The sequence below is a fragment of the Charadrius vociferus genome, unplaced genomic scaffold, assembly GCF_000708025.1.
Source record: "Charadrius vociferus isolate BGI_N301 unplaced genomic scaffold, ASM70802v2 scaffold526, whole genome shotgun sequence".
NCBI lineage: Eukaryota > Metazoa > Chordata > Aves > Charadriiformes > Charadriidae > Charadrius > Charadrius vociferus.
Window position 1 is genome coordinate 45,004 of NW_009648966.1, and position 16,799 is coordinate 61,802.

General features: G+C 36.5%; 1 protein-coding gene across 1 annotated transcript in view; it reads right to left on the minus strand.

Moving 5' to 3' along the window:
- DGKH (diacylglycerol kinase, eta) overlaps positions 1-16,799 on the minus strand; it is a 75,328-nt gene that overhangs the window by 30,713 nt on the left and 27,816 nt on the right. Inside the window, exons 5-15 of the mRNA XM_009887706.1 lie at positions 16,211-16,317; positions 14,949-15,074; positions 13,672-13,774; positions 11,808-11,970; positions 9,319-9,427; positions 8,883-9,022; positions 7,208-7,292; positions 4,604-4,689; positions 3,071-3,170; positions 1,582-1,858; positions 994-1,122 (exon numbers count right to left, since the gene is read on the minus strand). Of these exons, the coding sequence (XP_009886008.1) occupies positions 994-1,122; positions 1,582-1,858; positions 3,071-3,170; positions 4,604-4,689; positions 7,208-7,292; positions 8,883-9,022; positions 9,319-9,427; positions 11,808-11,970; positions 13,672-13,774; positions 14,949-15,074; positions 16,211-16,317 (1,425 nt within the window). The remainder of the gene's footprint in view (positions 1-993; positions 1,123-1,581; positions 1,859-3,070; positions 3,171-4,603; positions 4,690-7,207; positions 7,293-8,882; positions 9,023-9,318; positions 9,428-11,807; positions 11,971-13,671; positions 13,775-14,948; positions 15,075-16,210; positions 16,318-16,799) is intronic.

Consider the following 16,799-nt stretch of genomic DNA (forward strand, 5'->3'; position numbering starts at 1 on the left):
TTGCTTTGTACAATTATTGATACAAATAATACAACTGGGTTCTTTCTGTTGTATTTTAAAACCCGACATGGGCTTCTACCACCATGTTGCCTTCCTTTTTTTGGACAGTAACCTGCAGAGCCCCCCAGTGAGGACAGAATGATGGTCCTACAGCAAAGCAGGAGCACTGAGACAGTGGCAGCTCACAAAATCCATGTGACTAAGGACAGGGCAGGTAGGGGGCTCTACACCTTGGAAAGCAAGAGTAGTTTGGTATAGTGATTGCTATATGGTTTGCTATACAGCAGCCAATAGCTGCAAGGAATTAGCTGGACTAATGTATACCTGTATTTGGGACAAGACAAGAATTTTTTCTTGGGAAGGAGCTCTAGGATATTGAAGACTTTGGTTCAAATTTCTGTTCTGGATTAGACAAATACAGCTTAGTACTGCCATTTCTCAGGAGACTTCTCCGGCTTCTATTACCTTCTTTCCTGCTGTTCCACTTCATATAGAAGACTTTAATTCTCTCTGTTTCAATAACTGTCTCAAGGTAAGTTCCCAGCTGAGACAGCAGGGGTTTGTTGTCAATACAATGAATAAATACGTCTGTTTCAATCAATTTGAAACCTCTTCAACAGAAATGACTGACAGAAATCCCTATAATATGCCCTAAAATGCCGACAACTGAGGCATGGCACTGCCACCGTGACCTAGACTCTAATTCCTCCTCAGGTTCACATAGAAAAGCGAGTGTAAATACTGGATTTAAATGCAGACACCTCTCTCCCCAAAAAATACCTTCTCAGCTTTGTAAATCCATTCCAAAAGACTCTTCATCTCATCTCCTGCGTTTTTCCCTCAACTTTTATTTATCCAAACCTATTAAAATTTCTGACTAGTTTCCAGTGAAATAACATGCTAGTATTTTTAATTATGGAGCCAACGATGCTCCATAATACAGCTATAAAGAGACAACATCATTTTAAATTATTTTATTCCTAATTCACTCACTTGATGGGGACTCGAGTTCCTTTGTATCTTCCTCTTTTTCCTCTTCTTTGGATTCATCCAATTCTTTGCTATATTCTAGTGGGGACTGGTTCACTTGTTCTTCACTATGAGCATTCTGCTCATCCACAACTGCTTATTAAAAAAAGACAGAAATTCTCAAGATCTTTAAAGAAAATCTGCAAAAATTGAAAATTAGCTTCTTTTTTTCTGTAGCTTTAACTTTCAGTTAAAAAATACTAACAAAAGATTTCTATTGCCAATTTAGTGAAAAAGAGTCTAGCAATCCTTTGCCTATTGATAGAGATTTACTGCCAGAAAATTTCCTTTTGTGGAGGATAATAGTTACAAAAGAAACACGCTTGTATACGTGGACACACGTGCATACATATGTATTCATATATGCAGACAGATAGTCATCAACATCCAAACAAGCTGCATTTCTTTCCCTTGCAGCTTGTAATAAGCATATAATTTTATCTACGTAAAAATGTAGAAATCAAGCTTTAATAATGAAAATGTATGCCAGTAAAAAAAAAAAAGCCGCATCATTATTCTATCAGTAAGGATCAAAATGTTGCTGATGTGCACCTTTTTCTGCTTGTTCAATGATCTGCCTCACAGCCTTCTTCAAGCTGTTTGCCCGCAGCATTAACTGTTCCCTCGGTTTGAAGAGTTTCTGGGTGGAAGACTTTGAGACACACTCCCCTAATTGCTCTTTACTTTCAGACAAGGATTCTTCACTTGAAAACTCCTCTGCTTCTTCTTCCACAATGGGGGGAGTGATGCCTGGCAGAATGGGAGCAGCCTGGGCTTCTGTGTGAAGAGCCTGGAGCAACAGGTCTAGCTTCTCATTTAACTCCGTGCACTAAGACAAAGTGGAAAAGGATTTAAAATTGTCCGTGTCTAAGTGTCTATGTCATTGTCTATGTCAAATCCAAACCCAGGTTCAATATTTCATAATACTAGACTATGAGTAGGTCTGCATGGGCTTTTGCAGGCTCTGTGACACCCAACCAGGCTAGAGCAATTACAACAAAAAAACCTACACTCAGACTAAAATAACACAGCATGCTAAACTCAGCTTGCCACCTAACTAGGGTACAGATTAGATCTTTCTCCTCTCCCAATGGCCAGCAGCACAGAGACAACCAGCACAGATTTGCCCATACCATGCTGTATAACAAATTACGGGTGTTCAATACCCCGATTTGGAGAGATAACCCATGGGAACACGCCCAGCTCTTAGACTGAAAACACATGGTGGTTTTGGGTTGGTTGGTTGGGGTTGGTTTTTTTTTTGGAACACAGCTGTACATTTAAGCGAGTTGTCACAGAGCAAAGAGGCCCAAGCCAGAACCAAACACTGTTGAAGACTTCTACCCCTGACGGAGCAGTTGCTCTCTAGCTACACTGGAAAAGAGGTGACTTTCTGTGCTTAAGGGAAAGGAAACCAACACTGTTTGGCCCTGGAACAGTAACAAATAAAATTCAGTTCCTAAAATGTGCACTGAATAGAAACATGAACCAGGAACTGCCATTTAGCAAGTACATTTCCTGACTCTGGGATTGTTAGTTATTTTATTATCTTCTATTCTTTTCAGGTCATGTAAATGTTGTACCTCATACCAAATCCTTCTGTTTTTTTTGTTTTCCAATGCTTTTATAACACGATCTCTACAATTTACAACTTAAACCATTATTTTTAACGCTGTAGTCTCTCTTCTTTTCATTCTCCCAGCGTATTCTCCCTTCATTATCCCATTTTTTCCTGTAGCTAACTTAATCCCTTTCAGAGAAAAGTGTAACTCCTAATGCAGAATATTTCCATTTATCTCTGTGTATGTTACCATGTACTTTATCCTTTCTGAAGGAAAAAGTGTAAACAGAGTTTATAGAGATCTTACGGTTTAAAGATAGCTTGGAAATAATTGTTCTATGCTCTATGAAGAGAAGAATTTTAAAGTCACTGGTTGAAATGGAAGTGAAGTGGGCATCCCGGAGAGGTTTAAAAAATTAAACAACCATGAGCTATAACACAAACCCACAACTTTAAACCAGAAAATAGTCATTGTCTCACTTTAATGGCCATGGCATCAGCTTCCTCTGCATTTTCCATCGGTTTTTCATAAGTCTTCCCAATTTTGGCAACAAAGTCCTTTACAGTTTCACATAATATTCTTCAGATAAAAATAGGAGAGAAGAGAAATGAAATGAAATAGATACATTTTGAATATTAAGTTCTTATAGCAATTGGTTTATGTGCATACTGCTATACACCATTCTTGTTGGAAACTGATCTCTGTAACCATACTTGCGAAGCAGATGATACTCTTTTTCATGGCTTGCCAAATTCAAGCGGTAAGCTTTACAAACAAAAACTCTTCCTCCCTTTTTACTTAAGCTTTTGCACACATTGTATTTAAGTCTCTTATACCTAAGAACTGAAAGAAACATGGCTAATTTTATTCATCCCCTTGCTTGTACACCTTCCATACCAGAGTTGTTAGCAAACTTGCCTTCACTTTCTTAACTTAAGACACAGTCTTGCAAACCCCCATGCGAAGATGGAGCCTAGAAGCCACAGGGAAAATCTACTGACTTTAACGGGGCACTTCTTAGGTGACAGCGTATGGCCACACACGTCCCATTGCACAGCTCATGTTTCTGAACCACAGCTGACCCAGAGGCGTATCCACGCAAACTACAGTGGCTGCAATCAATTTTCATTGTGTAACTCAGAGAAAGACTTGGTTCTTATTACCGACACAGCAGACAGACAGCAAACGTTAACGAGGTGTGGATAATTGCTTAGTACTGTTCATTTGGTTGAAATTTATTTGACAGAAACTAAATAGATTTAACAAGTTACAGACCCAATTTAGAATTTGGAGTTATAATAATATCCTGCAGTTTAATTTTCAACAGGTGGTATGTATACTTTAAAAATGAAATTGTATTAACTTGCTTTTAGCAGGAAAAAAAAAAAGAGGCATAATGACATTCAGACATATTTTTGAAGATACTGTCACTGGTCTCTTGCATATCGCAAAATATAAGTTTTTTTCACAAAGAAGGTATACACAGAATATTTCTGATTTCAGATAATGCCCATGATTTGTCGAGTAATTACATCTCTTGTTTAAGTGTTTCAGTTTGAGGGAAAAAAATCTGTTGCCTGAAGCCACTATTTCTTGAATTGATATAGACAGAGCTATCTTGCTGAAGTTCTCCTCCACATTAGTGAAGTTGTTTGTCCTCTTAATGATATGGATATTCATAAAACAAAACAGAAAAAATTTAACATGAAGTAGATTGCATATTTGCATTAGTAACAATAAATTTCATATTTAAGCTGTATACTGACTTGGAGTGATTGAAAATCACTTTATATTATTATTATGTGATTTTTTAAAAAACGTTGATGTGTTTAGAATTGATATCCATTACAATTGTACCATTTAAAGTTTCTGCAGAAAAAACATCCTCTCTAAAATATATACATCAAGATACATCAAGCCAAGCATCTGGGCCTTAGACAGAAGGTTATTATAGTTACGATGTTACACACGGGATTTATCCCACACATCATACATAAAACCGATCAACTCACTTGGCAGATGATATGACAACTGAGTGCTGATCAGAATTGAGAATTTTTGCAAGATGAGCAGCAACTGAGTCCTCATAAGCAGATATCTGAAAACAGAGAGAAAAAAAGACTTCAATTTCCACGTTTCAGAAGTTTAACACCAAGTAGTGAGTTAAAATGCCTCCAAAAATAGCAGGATTTCCATTTTAGATCTAATACAAGGACAAGCAGCTAGCAAAGCAGATTCCACCTGCATACTGTATTTTATGTACCAGATTTTTAATATTCAAAGTAACACTGCATCCGAGAACTTGATGCACATCTCTTTTCCTCCTGTAGAGGAAAGAATAAGTTATTTTTAGGCTAAAAATAGTCCACAAGGCATAAAAAATTCTACTTTCTTTTTAGATTGATAACAACCTAAATTATTATAATCTAATATCTTGTATTACTAAAACGAGCAAAGTTTCCCTCAAACTAAGCTGCACAACTAAAAATAAATCAAAAGTTTGCAGTTATAATCCTGAATTTTATTTTTACTGTCAGATGGGCTCTTACTCCCCAAGTACCCCTACTGAAAAAAGCTGCTAAACTGATAAAATGTTATCAGAACCAATCCTTATGGAGCAAACCAATTAGGGCTTAGTCTTTACAAGAACGTTGGGGAGAATGACTGTGTGCATCATCTGTCTTTTCGTGCAAAGAAGAAACATAAATCCTGAAACGCTCAGGCAAAGATTTGCAATGGATCAGATTCACACCTTCACGTGCTATATCCTGTCTTAAAATAGGCACGGATCCAACCTCAGTCTTAAGAGAAAATTCTAACCAAATTCCAAATCTAAAGCTAAAAATAAATGCAGTTCTGAATTTTTCCTTTAAGAATCTCCTAAAATCTCTTTGTGTCTTTTTGCCCTTGATATGGAGCAGGCAGATATACTGCTCTTTTTCTTCTAAAACCTAGCCTTGGTTGTAGAACACTGACAGTAAATCAGTTTTCATTTCAAGGGGAAAAAACAATATGTAACCATCTGATCTGTAAGAATGAACTACTGTTGTTCAAACATCAATATAAAACTTCTGGAACCAAACCAAATGAAACAAGTCTCCCAAAACTGGAGGAAAGAAAAAAAAAAAAAAAAAAAAAAAAAAAAAAAGAATTGTATATGCACTTTTATTTATTTACTTTCTGAAGTGTGCTTTAATATGTTACCTACTGTAAGTTTAATCATTCTTTTCCTGAAATATCGTAACTCAAGAAACTACACAAAACCCATTAAAATAGAGAGTGAACTTTCTCCAACTCAGAGTAATGTCAGGTAACTACAGCCTACAGAACCAATTTTCCAAAAAAGAGTTTTTGTATGAGCAGTTCCTTCCATTTTCAGGAGGAGCTAAATGCAATTTCAAAGCCAGAACTAACTGGAACAAAACGTGTATTTTTTCCTTTTCAAGGTGAAGATACCCTTGAAAATTTTAACAGTCTTTCAAAATTAGAGACACGTTCTGACACTGGAAAGAGAGCTGTGTACTAAGCAACCCTGCTAAAATCCCAGCCAGTAGAGCCCCAGCCTTTTTGCATCCCTACATCCAGCAAGCTATCAAAGATTATAAACTCCTTGCCAATTAAAACAGACTGAACTATTAAATTATTCAAGAACCTGCTGATTAATTATTGCTTCTCGAGTATTTTTGAGCTAAAGTTGATACGCATTAACTTTCTAAAGGAATACATTATTTTCTCATTTTTAGACAGACTTTTCATGCCAATTAATTTGATTAAAGCATCTCCCTCTCCCTCAAAATCGAAACCTCATCAGATAGTACAAGCACAAACCTAGTCTGAAAGACAGACTAAGCCTTTCTTTGAGGTCACTTTTGCGCTCTCTGAAAAGACAGAGAGAAAGTTGGGCAGCATCACCTGATCCAACTCGCTTTCACAAGCTGCAAAAAGCTTCTTTCTTTCTTTCAGATTACAACCTTTGCCTTCAAAATATTGAGTTGTTTCAGTGTTTATTCCAAACTCAAGATATCAAACATTTTGTAGATACATTAAAAAAATATTTTCATATATCTATATATTATAGTAGTATACATAGTATTATTATATAATGAAATAATGCGATATTATTATATAAAAATAATATATACATATATTCTTATAGAAAATAATTATAAGCCATATAATATTATATTATATAACAACAACATACTATTTTATACATATATCTTATAGAAAATAATTATAAGCCATATAATATTATATTATATAACAACAACATACTATTTTATATTATTATATATAAATGATGTATATTTTTATATATAAACTTTATATATAAACTAGTATATAAGACAGACAGCTAGACAGATATAAAAAGATACATTTTTCAGGAAGAAATTTTTCTGACTGAAGGCTCCTTACCTTCATTCATTTTTGGCAAATAATACAGAACTGGAAACCCTACTTACTTGAAATACACACCATAAACAGATGTTAACTCAGTTCAGTTAGCAGATCACAAAACATCTGTTTTTGTTTTTCATGCAGGTGCTTCAATTATAAATATTGTTATCCCAGAAGCTCAAAGTTAAGTATACGAAACAATAAAAGTAAAAGCTCACCTGACATTCCTCCGACTCTTCTGCAGTCACTGGAAGAATAGAAGGCTTTGCTGGTAATTTCAGTTCATATGACATTATACTCCACCTAAAAGAAGCACAACAGCTTTAAAGTTTCCAAATAGTTAGTTTTATCTTTCCTCCAACATACCAACAAAAAGAAAATTCAGTGGCACATCGATTGTTAAAACAAACGAACAAACAAAGCATCTTAATTTTTGATTGTATGCTAACTGTATATACGTGAAATAATTGAGACTAAAGATAATAATTGGTTTTACTGCTCAGATTTTTTGTTAGTGATTTGATCACGAGCCTTCTTTGTGAGCAAATCATGAGGCATTCAATGCAGGCAACGAAGATTTTATAGCAAAACATTCACAGTGTAAAAGAATTCATGCAAACAAACTGCAGAAGTCAAAGGAAAACAGATGTGTTCCTAGAGGAAAAGCTCCAAGGTAACATTAGCATTTCATCTCAACTAGGGGCGGGAGGCATAAGAACAAAGCAAATGGTTAAGTATCTTCACTGACATATATATATTTTTTCCCCTGGTAAAGGACAGTACTCTACAGCATAGATAGTATGAAACCACTAATAGCAACATCCTTCAAAGCCTACTGAACAGAACAGGTAATCACTGCAGATGGCCTTGGGCACAAGTCTACTGAAATTAGAGCGAAAAATGACACTGAGCTCTTTTCAGCACAGAAAAAGACAAACATGATTTCATCTACAAATCTTTCAGAATGCCCAGACCGACAATTATTTCTAAGGATCAGTAACAAGCACTTCTCTATATACTTTGCTGCAAAATGATCAAGTAGTCTGAAGAAAAGATTAAAATAAAAAAAGGACTCTATTTCATTAAAAAATCCCTAAACCAAAATCCTCTTTGATCACATTCAAGTGTTTGTAACTACAGCAAGAACAGAAACACCCATGAGAGAAAGGAACAGAGTAAGAAATACTCCTCTCAAAACCAGTGTGTTACACCTTCATTGGAACAACATGACCATCATCAACTCTGGCTACTTTTAAACAGGGGTTGCTCCTTTGCTTTCTGGATGGAAACCACACAAAACAAAGAGCGGGAAGATCTCTTGGTTTTGACTAAGAAAATGCCTCAACCAGAAATATTAGTAGTGGATCAAGCCAAAGATCCAGTTAGCCCAGCACCTTGTCCACAGCTGATGCCTCGGGAAATTATATGAAGGGTGAAAGCACACGATGTGCATTCTCCCCGCATCCAAGGACAGAGCTCAGGTGTTTCCTAAATAAAGATGCTGCCTTTAATAGCATTTAATAATGTGCACGGAGTCCATAAAACTGCCCCAAACGGCTTTGAATTTATATAATTTCTTAATGCTTACAACTTCTTGTACCAGGCAGTCATGCAGCTTCATCAGTTACGCAATAAACTGTCACCTTCTGTTCATCTTTGGACAACACGCTTCCTAGTTTCATCAACTGCTCTCCCCTCTGACTCTTCAGTTGAAAAAGGACATTGAAGAGCTGTGCCCATTACTACCTCGGCTTGCCTCCTGATTATGATCTGTACCCTAAAAACCCAAACCACTGAACATCAAGTCTTTAAGACGGATTTAGGCTGTCATAAACCCAAACAAATACAATTTGAATCTCATGGTAAATCATGTATATGCACATTTAGGTTTACCTGTCTAACATTTTCGTGCTGGCTCGTTCTAGTTTCTCCAAAATCTGAGGAAGTTGAGTATCATCGTCACAGGATCCTCCCCAACCAAGGACACGAGCAAGGTCATTTCCAGTACCAAGGGGTAACACTCCTAACTGACACTGAAACACAACACAGGAGCAATTATACTATTGAAAACTAGAAAGAAAAAGCACAAACTACTACAAATGCTTGTTATTTCAAGCAACAAGTGCTAATTATATAGCTGATGTCTAAAGCTTGTAAACCAAATTGTGTAATCCCGATCCAACTTATTTACATCAGTGAAAATTTTCATTTATCAGTCACAATTGCGTTTGGCCCATACGCAGAGGTACAATAAAAAAGTCAAGGAAAAGTAAGCATGCAAAATTAAGTCCAGTCAGCACAGCCAAGGAAAGTACGTATGCACACTTGCCTGTTTGTGCAAGCTGAGCTTATCAATTTCTGACAAGACCCAACCCACACTTCCATCGCCACCACACACAAGAATCCTGAAGTTGTCGAACTTCTGAAATAACCGCAAACTGCAGAGAAAACACAGTCTGTTAGAGCCAGTTAAGTCCATTAGAGAGACAGCAGTTATATTCATTAGCAACTGTTACAAGATAATATGGTGCACAGCACCTTTATGGTCCTTCTTTTATTGTTCTGGGGTATATGGATACAACCATGTTCTGTATATTCCACTTATACTGACATTTCTGATAAATAACATGCCAAGTTTTACTTAAAAAAAAGAATCCCTTGATATTGTTTTCAGGATTTTATTAATATTATTTTATTAATATTTTAAAAAAAAAGTCTAAGCTATGAAATTGCAACTGCTCTATGCTTCCCACTTCAGCCAGAAGCACAAGGCACCATGGGGAATTTTTCACAAGAGGAGGTTAAGACACAATGACAGGATGTGCTCCACAACACGGGTGGGCTTTTGCCAACGTGTGACTAACTAAATGCAAGGACCGTTGGAGGCAATTATTACACAAAAGGTGATCAAGACAATATAAGACAAATACTAGTAGTATTTCATATTAAATCCTTAAGGCTGTATCCTGCTTTCGCTTCCTATGGCTCTTCCTCCTATTCTCTGACTTTTAACACCTCCAGGATACAACACTTGGGCAGTACAGAAAAGGAAGACAAGCGAGACAGAACAAGCAGAAAGGTGAGACACAGAGGAATGGGGAATGAGATGTGAAGAAACAGCCAAGAGGTAAAAACAACAGGGATTTAAACTTTAAAAAAAAACCCAAACCAACAGAATTGGAACGTAGAAACTCTTCAAATAATAAAAATAAAGATGTTTATTTTTAATGCATGTTATTTTCCAGAATATGTATAATCTCAGAATTATTTCTAAAAAGCAATATATTAAGATCACAAATTTTTGAAGCATTTATCTTCTTTCTAAAGAAAATAATGTCACTTGTATATGATAGGCAGATAGCTATTCAGAAAAAAGGATGGAGATATTTAAGGAAAAAAATCTTGATACCAGAACAATTTCTCGTACCCTGAGAAAAGACAGAAAACCCTCTAGAAATACACTATCTCAAAGAATGCAACTCTGCTTTTTAGATCAACTAGAAAAAAAGAAGACATCGACATGACCTGATAAAGTAACTGCTAAGGACCTCTCTTTGGAAACTGGGAAAAATATTTTCAAACTGACCTACGACTACTGTGCAAAACTGAAGTGAGTCTCCTGAACCACGCTGCTGGTAGGTATAACTAGAAAAAGCAAGAGAACTTGCAAACAGACAGACATATTTTTGTCTCTCCAGTTGAGATGAACCTTCTTTACTTTTATCCGTCATTGTAATTACATGTACAAAATGTTAGCCGAAAAGGACTTTGATTAAATTCAGATTTAAAGCAGGGTTATAATGAAAAAAATATTACACTTTAAAGAATTAATATAACATGTCCAAAACACAGTACTAACTATAGAAATCCACATCTGTATTCCATTATATTTGTATTATTTGCCCACTGTTTGAAATGAATTTTTGTGCATTTGTTTTGTCTATATTTTTATCATGCAAGCATTATTCTGCATCTGTACAAAGCTCAGTGTTTCTAGTTGCTGTAACTGATATTAATAGGCCATTTAACCACAATGCTACATCTGAGTGGAATTAAGTTAGACAACAGAAAAATGTGCACGAGTTTAATCTTTATGAATGTGCAAAGATGCTTGACTTGCAGCCACCACTATGCAAATTTCATCCCTATCTCTCCAACAACCAACCCTTAGATTTTGTCGAATTGCTGATGGTTTTAATTGGGTTCTTGCTCCAAATTTTGTGAGATGCTTGTTTTCTTGATCACTTGCGTATGTTGCCTAAAACTGTATTTTGAATGCAGTTTTCCAATGACAAAAGTTTTAGTGTACTCATCCATCAACCACTGCAGACTGACCCACTGATATTTGTGTTCAGAATTCGAAAAGATACAGAGTACATTTATGACAATAGTTTTATTCCATAACTATTCACAACAAAGCCACAGGAATATCTGAATTACGCATATGAAATGGAAGAAAACCACCCAGGCAACTGTGCATAAAGCTCCTGATCTTAAAAGCATCTTAACATTTGTAACAGATTTGAACCTTACCAGTTAACAGAAGTCAAAGCTAGCCAAAAAGCCACAAAAAACTTGGGCTGATGGGTTTTGGGTTTGAATTTTCAAGTGAATTTTTTTCCTAAAAAGAAAATATTATCCTACAATCCCTTCACCCACCAGAATTCATCCTGAAATTCTGCTCTCTATTAGATTTTAATTAGGATGTCACAGTAGATATTGATGATAGAATTATAGGAATGACGGGACAACACAACACTATACTTTGCACTAAATTCCCTTGCGGAAAGGATTGCTCAAGATTTCCAAGGTCATTACCCTAAGTGAGGTCCTCCATTCATTAAATCGAACACCTGAGCTGGATTTAACGACTGTTTGAATCGACGAAGAAACTTTACTCCCTGATTGTCTCCACTCTTTGAGTTAACAAAAACTAAAAGAGGACTGGCACAGGATGGCGGGCATGTGGCTTTCCAGAAACCTGTGAACATAGTTAGAAAGAATGAAATAAATAAGGCTTTCTAATATGAACAACACAAAAAGAAATCATGGGAAAGAGGAAGAAAGGGATGAAGGACAAAAGGAGTACATTTTATCTTGCATAATGTAAATGCTACACTGAATATTAGCCCTGTAAGGAAAACATAATTGCTCAAGATTTACCAGTTCATTTTTTTCCTTCCAGCATTTTCAGTGCCTAGATTTAGTAAAATCCTGAAGACAATAGATTTATTGTTTTTCCACAGTAAAAAAAACTGTTAACCTTTTAGAATACTTCTCAAATCTCGTCTTTACAGATTATCACATAATTAAATATATATTTCAGTTACAAGTGTTTGATTTTTAATCTGATTTTTCTTTAACCTGATTGGGTTGAACTGGATCATCTACGTCTATACGAGCTTTCTAAGAATACTCACAGATTTTAAAAGTTACTGTACTCAGCTGCTCCCCACTGAGACTTTGCATGAGAATTTTTTTCTTAGATTGAAGTTACACTATTAATTGTAATAGAATCCCTGAACAACAGACCTTCAGCTGTGATTCAAAGCTTATTAAAGTCAATGCATGTCTTAACTGATTACAACAGACTTTCTCTAAGGCTCTTAGCAAGTAGTAATAACGGGCACTGCTGTCACTAACACAACCAGTCCATGGAAGTAATGGTTTCTCAGCAATGCTTCAAAATCAGACATCACAGGTATAGGTTTTGACATTTCAGGCAATAGTGAAATAACTACGTTGCTTTCAGTTGCCTAAAATAATTACTAAAGCTACAAATGAAAAATAGGCATTAAAGGATGCTAATTTAATTCTGCATTATCATAATGTGTAATTTAAAATAAGTTTTGATTAATTTATTTAAATGCCAAGCAAAATAATTTCACACATAGAACCTTCCTAGCATGAATAATAAATAGCAGCGTGACGCTCTGGTCTAAGACACCGCATAGCAAGTAAAGAAAAGAGTGAATATATACAGCATAAGCAATCACTTTTACTAACTTCATACAATAAAATTCATTAAATTGTGTCAAAGTTGTTGGTCTACATTTGCCATCAACGCAAACTATAAAATGAAAGCAGTTAGATTTAATAATACTCCTTATTAAATCCACTCCCTGCCTTTAAGTGCAGCCTCCCACTACTCACGCATCTCTATCCTGAGCGACCAAAGAGCACCTCTAAGTTTTGAACGTTTGCTGAGGTTTTTATCAGTGTCTTGCAGGATTCTTACACTCCTTATATTTAAAAGAAATGTAGAGAGGCTACGGAAGCAATTTGTCTCTTTAGCCTGGTAAAGTAGCTGCTGGATTTGAGTCATTCAGCTAGCTTACCTCTGCATAAAGCAAAGTTATCTAGAATTTGAGAATTCATAGAACGAGCAATGCAGGCATCAGCCCTCTTTATCTGAGGACTCTGGTCATTCACTTGAAAAGTTTCCAAGGGTCATAAATAAAATGGGAGAAAATTTCTAGTGGGGGAACTTTCAAAAGCATTTTTGAAATCATGTCAGTTAGAAAATCCTCTAAAAAGCTACACAGAAAATTATACTATTCTGTAAATTTGAAGACTGCATTCACCTGTTCAGCAGAAGGATTTTAGCCTTGTTTAATGATACAGCTCTCACTAGGCATTGTGAGTCCAGAGCTACCACTGAACACACTACAATACTACGTACCATCAGAGTCTATACTGTTTAGTGCTGTTGGAGGTATGATCGATACCTTACATTGGCCAAGAGGACATTTACGAGGATACAGTTCTTTACAGGCAGTGTGAACCTACAAAAGAAACAAAAAATTATTTCCCTACCTATGTAACAAAATGGACTAATATATGACATTTAGATGTAGCGTGAAGAAGAGCAAGACTGGGGAAAAAAATGTAAGTGTTCAACCACCAATTGCTACTCATTCCACAAAACGCAAGGTTGGAGTACTTCACCTTCAGCTACCCCTATAGCACATAGGAATCGTCTTTTTAAGGGAATCACTTACCTTCATCCAAGAGCAAGGCAGGACCAAGTTCCCAGCAGCCAGCAGCTGTGCTAGGGACAGCAGGCACACTGTGCATACGCAAAACAATAGCTCTGTATATGCCTGCTCCACCTGAATGCTCTGGAAGATGTATCTGCACTAAAGCCAGCATACCTATCAAGCCAGACCAACCCAACAAAGGTGGGTCTCATAAACTTGTGCTGTGGAGGTCTCTTCTGTAGTTATTTGAAAAACAGGCACATGCAGCAGGTGTTGCACTTCACCTAAATTTCAAATCACCTCTGGAGATGCCAATTATTTCGCACTGCCTACACACAGAGCCTCAGACATCTATATGCCAAAAGCCTCAACAATAAAAAAACTGCTGACTTTCCACTTCTGTAGCCTAGCATATGAAACCCATCGTTTTAGATAAGTTAAAAAAAATTAAGAGAAAACTCTGTGTCGAGGAAACAGCAATAGTATGTTATAGAATTTCAATCAGCAACCTACAGAGTGTCCTGAAGAAGAGAACTTCAAGATTTTGCAGCTATAAAAATATTACTACAATAATATTAATAAACAGTAATAAATATTAATATTACTAATATTACTAAATGTTACTAAAATATTATTACAGCCATATCTATTCTAAAAGAGGCAAGAAAATAACATATGAGTATCAGGCATACAGAACAGGCATCTGAACCTTCAGTAATCTGTTAGGAGAAGGCAGAGAAAACACACTGGATGACAACACCTATTAAAGAAAAGCTGCATCTGTGGGCGTATGAAAAATTAACTCAAGTAAGTATGGCAAATCATGAGAAATTATGAACGTTGGAGAGACCTAATTTTGCTCTAGCTGCCTGCTCCTACTTAATCCAAAAGCACGGTTATGAAATGACAACATAAAAATAACGGCAAGCAATAAAGCTGGCAAAATCCTAGATGTTTGGATGTGGTTCATTGCACCTACCATAGCTTTACACCAAAGGCACTTCCAATCTTGCAGGCGTAAAACACTGCCACAAGTCTTGTCACAGACTGCGCATTTGGCACTGACGGGCAGATTACCCTCTAACCACTGGTGAGGCATCGCTATCTGTGAAGAAGTAGTAATAAAAGTTAAATACTCAGCAATAGAAATTAGAGGCTTCTGTCTCTCAAATACAGGTGGATTTAAACTATTTCCCATAGCTCTACCCTGTCATCAAAGAAACAGGTATGGCTGACCAGGACAAGTGACACTGATGGTCGCAAGGCAACAGCTATGAAGGTGGATTATGGTGGTGCTTCTTTCACTTGCTAGGCAGAAAATGTGACAGCTGAAGAACGGAGACACATCTCATTCAACTATTCATGGTACCATGGTAGCAACTAACCACAAAACAATAGGGTAATTAAATCTAGAGACTCCATAATACAAGTAAGTACCCATTCCCTTAATGTGGACTCCATGACACACACCAATTAAAATAACTACAATTCAAAAGAATAGGCAGGACAGCAGAATATCTCTGTGGCTTTGCATACTGCCTCAGTCACCACAGATGGTAAGTCACAGCTCTATAAAGCAGTCCCTAAATGCAGTGCAAAGCTTTACTCGGTGCATTCTTTGTCCCATTAACACCATGTGCAACTCCAAGTATAGACGGAATGACACTCATAGGTATGCAATTCTGTACTAACCTTCTAGGAAGAAGTTTCAAGCCAGTGGCACATATGCAGTTGTGTTTGTAAAAATAACCCATCTGTCACAATAAACCTCTGAAAAGCTTTTGTCATTTCTCCTGCTAATTTTAAAATTCCTTCTTTCATTAGTAAAAAAAACCCCGCACCTCAGTGAATTCCGAACAGGCCTCCTGGAAAACAACTATCGTAAGGAGGACACAAAATAGATTGCCAAAACAGTGCAGTAACAGTATAAAATACCATCTTTGCTTAAGAGCAACAGGAACTTCTGGGGCCAGTTGTCCAGCTTCAGAGTTTCTCTGCATGTGGCCTTTAAAAATCTTGTAACACAGCTGCAATCTAGCGCCCACAGATACTAAACGTGTCTTGTGATATAGGAATATAACTTTCGTTCCAAATACTACACTAATCTTTGAAAAGCATTCAGGAATGTAGCCACCTACCATTAACTTCAGTGGGTCACACAGCAATATTTCTATGCTTAGCCTCCCCCCCGCCAAAGAAGAAACAGCTTTGGAAAACACTGTAAATATGAATAGTACTTACACCATCTTCATCTTCAATTATGTCTTTTCCAATTGAGGCTAACGTAGTCCATTTGCAGTTATTTGTTGCTCGGACAGCACATCTTTTATGTGCTTTAAACTTACACACTGGAAGGCACACATAAACATGTATACTATGTTATTTGTTGTATTTCAGTGATACACATCTTTTAAAAAATTAAACACAGATGTTCCATAAAACAGCCAAGTACACGTCACTTAGTGTTGCACACATGACACAACCCAACTAAAAGAAAATTCAGTTCATAATCACTCCAGCTTTTATTTCCTAAACTGGGTTTAACTGTTTAGCTGTAGCCCATGTTAAGTGTGTCCTCAAATCCACATCGGTCCCCATTTTTTCAGGGGCAATAGCATTAAGGTTCAAATATATCTTTAGCTATGTTTTTGCCTTTTCTGTTCCTCCAGTGACACAATTCAGATACCCGGTTTAAATTTGCAGGAGGTGATGGGAGAGTGTTTCACAGAATTATTTGCTTCAGGAGCTCTGTTTCTTTGCTTAAAGAATCCCTTTTGGGCACCACACTATGCCTGTTCTCCCAGAAGCTGAGAAAGTGAAGGGTTAGGTG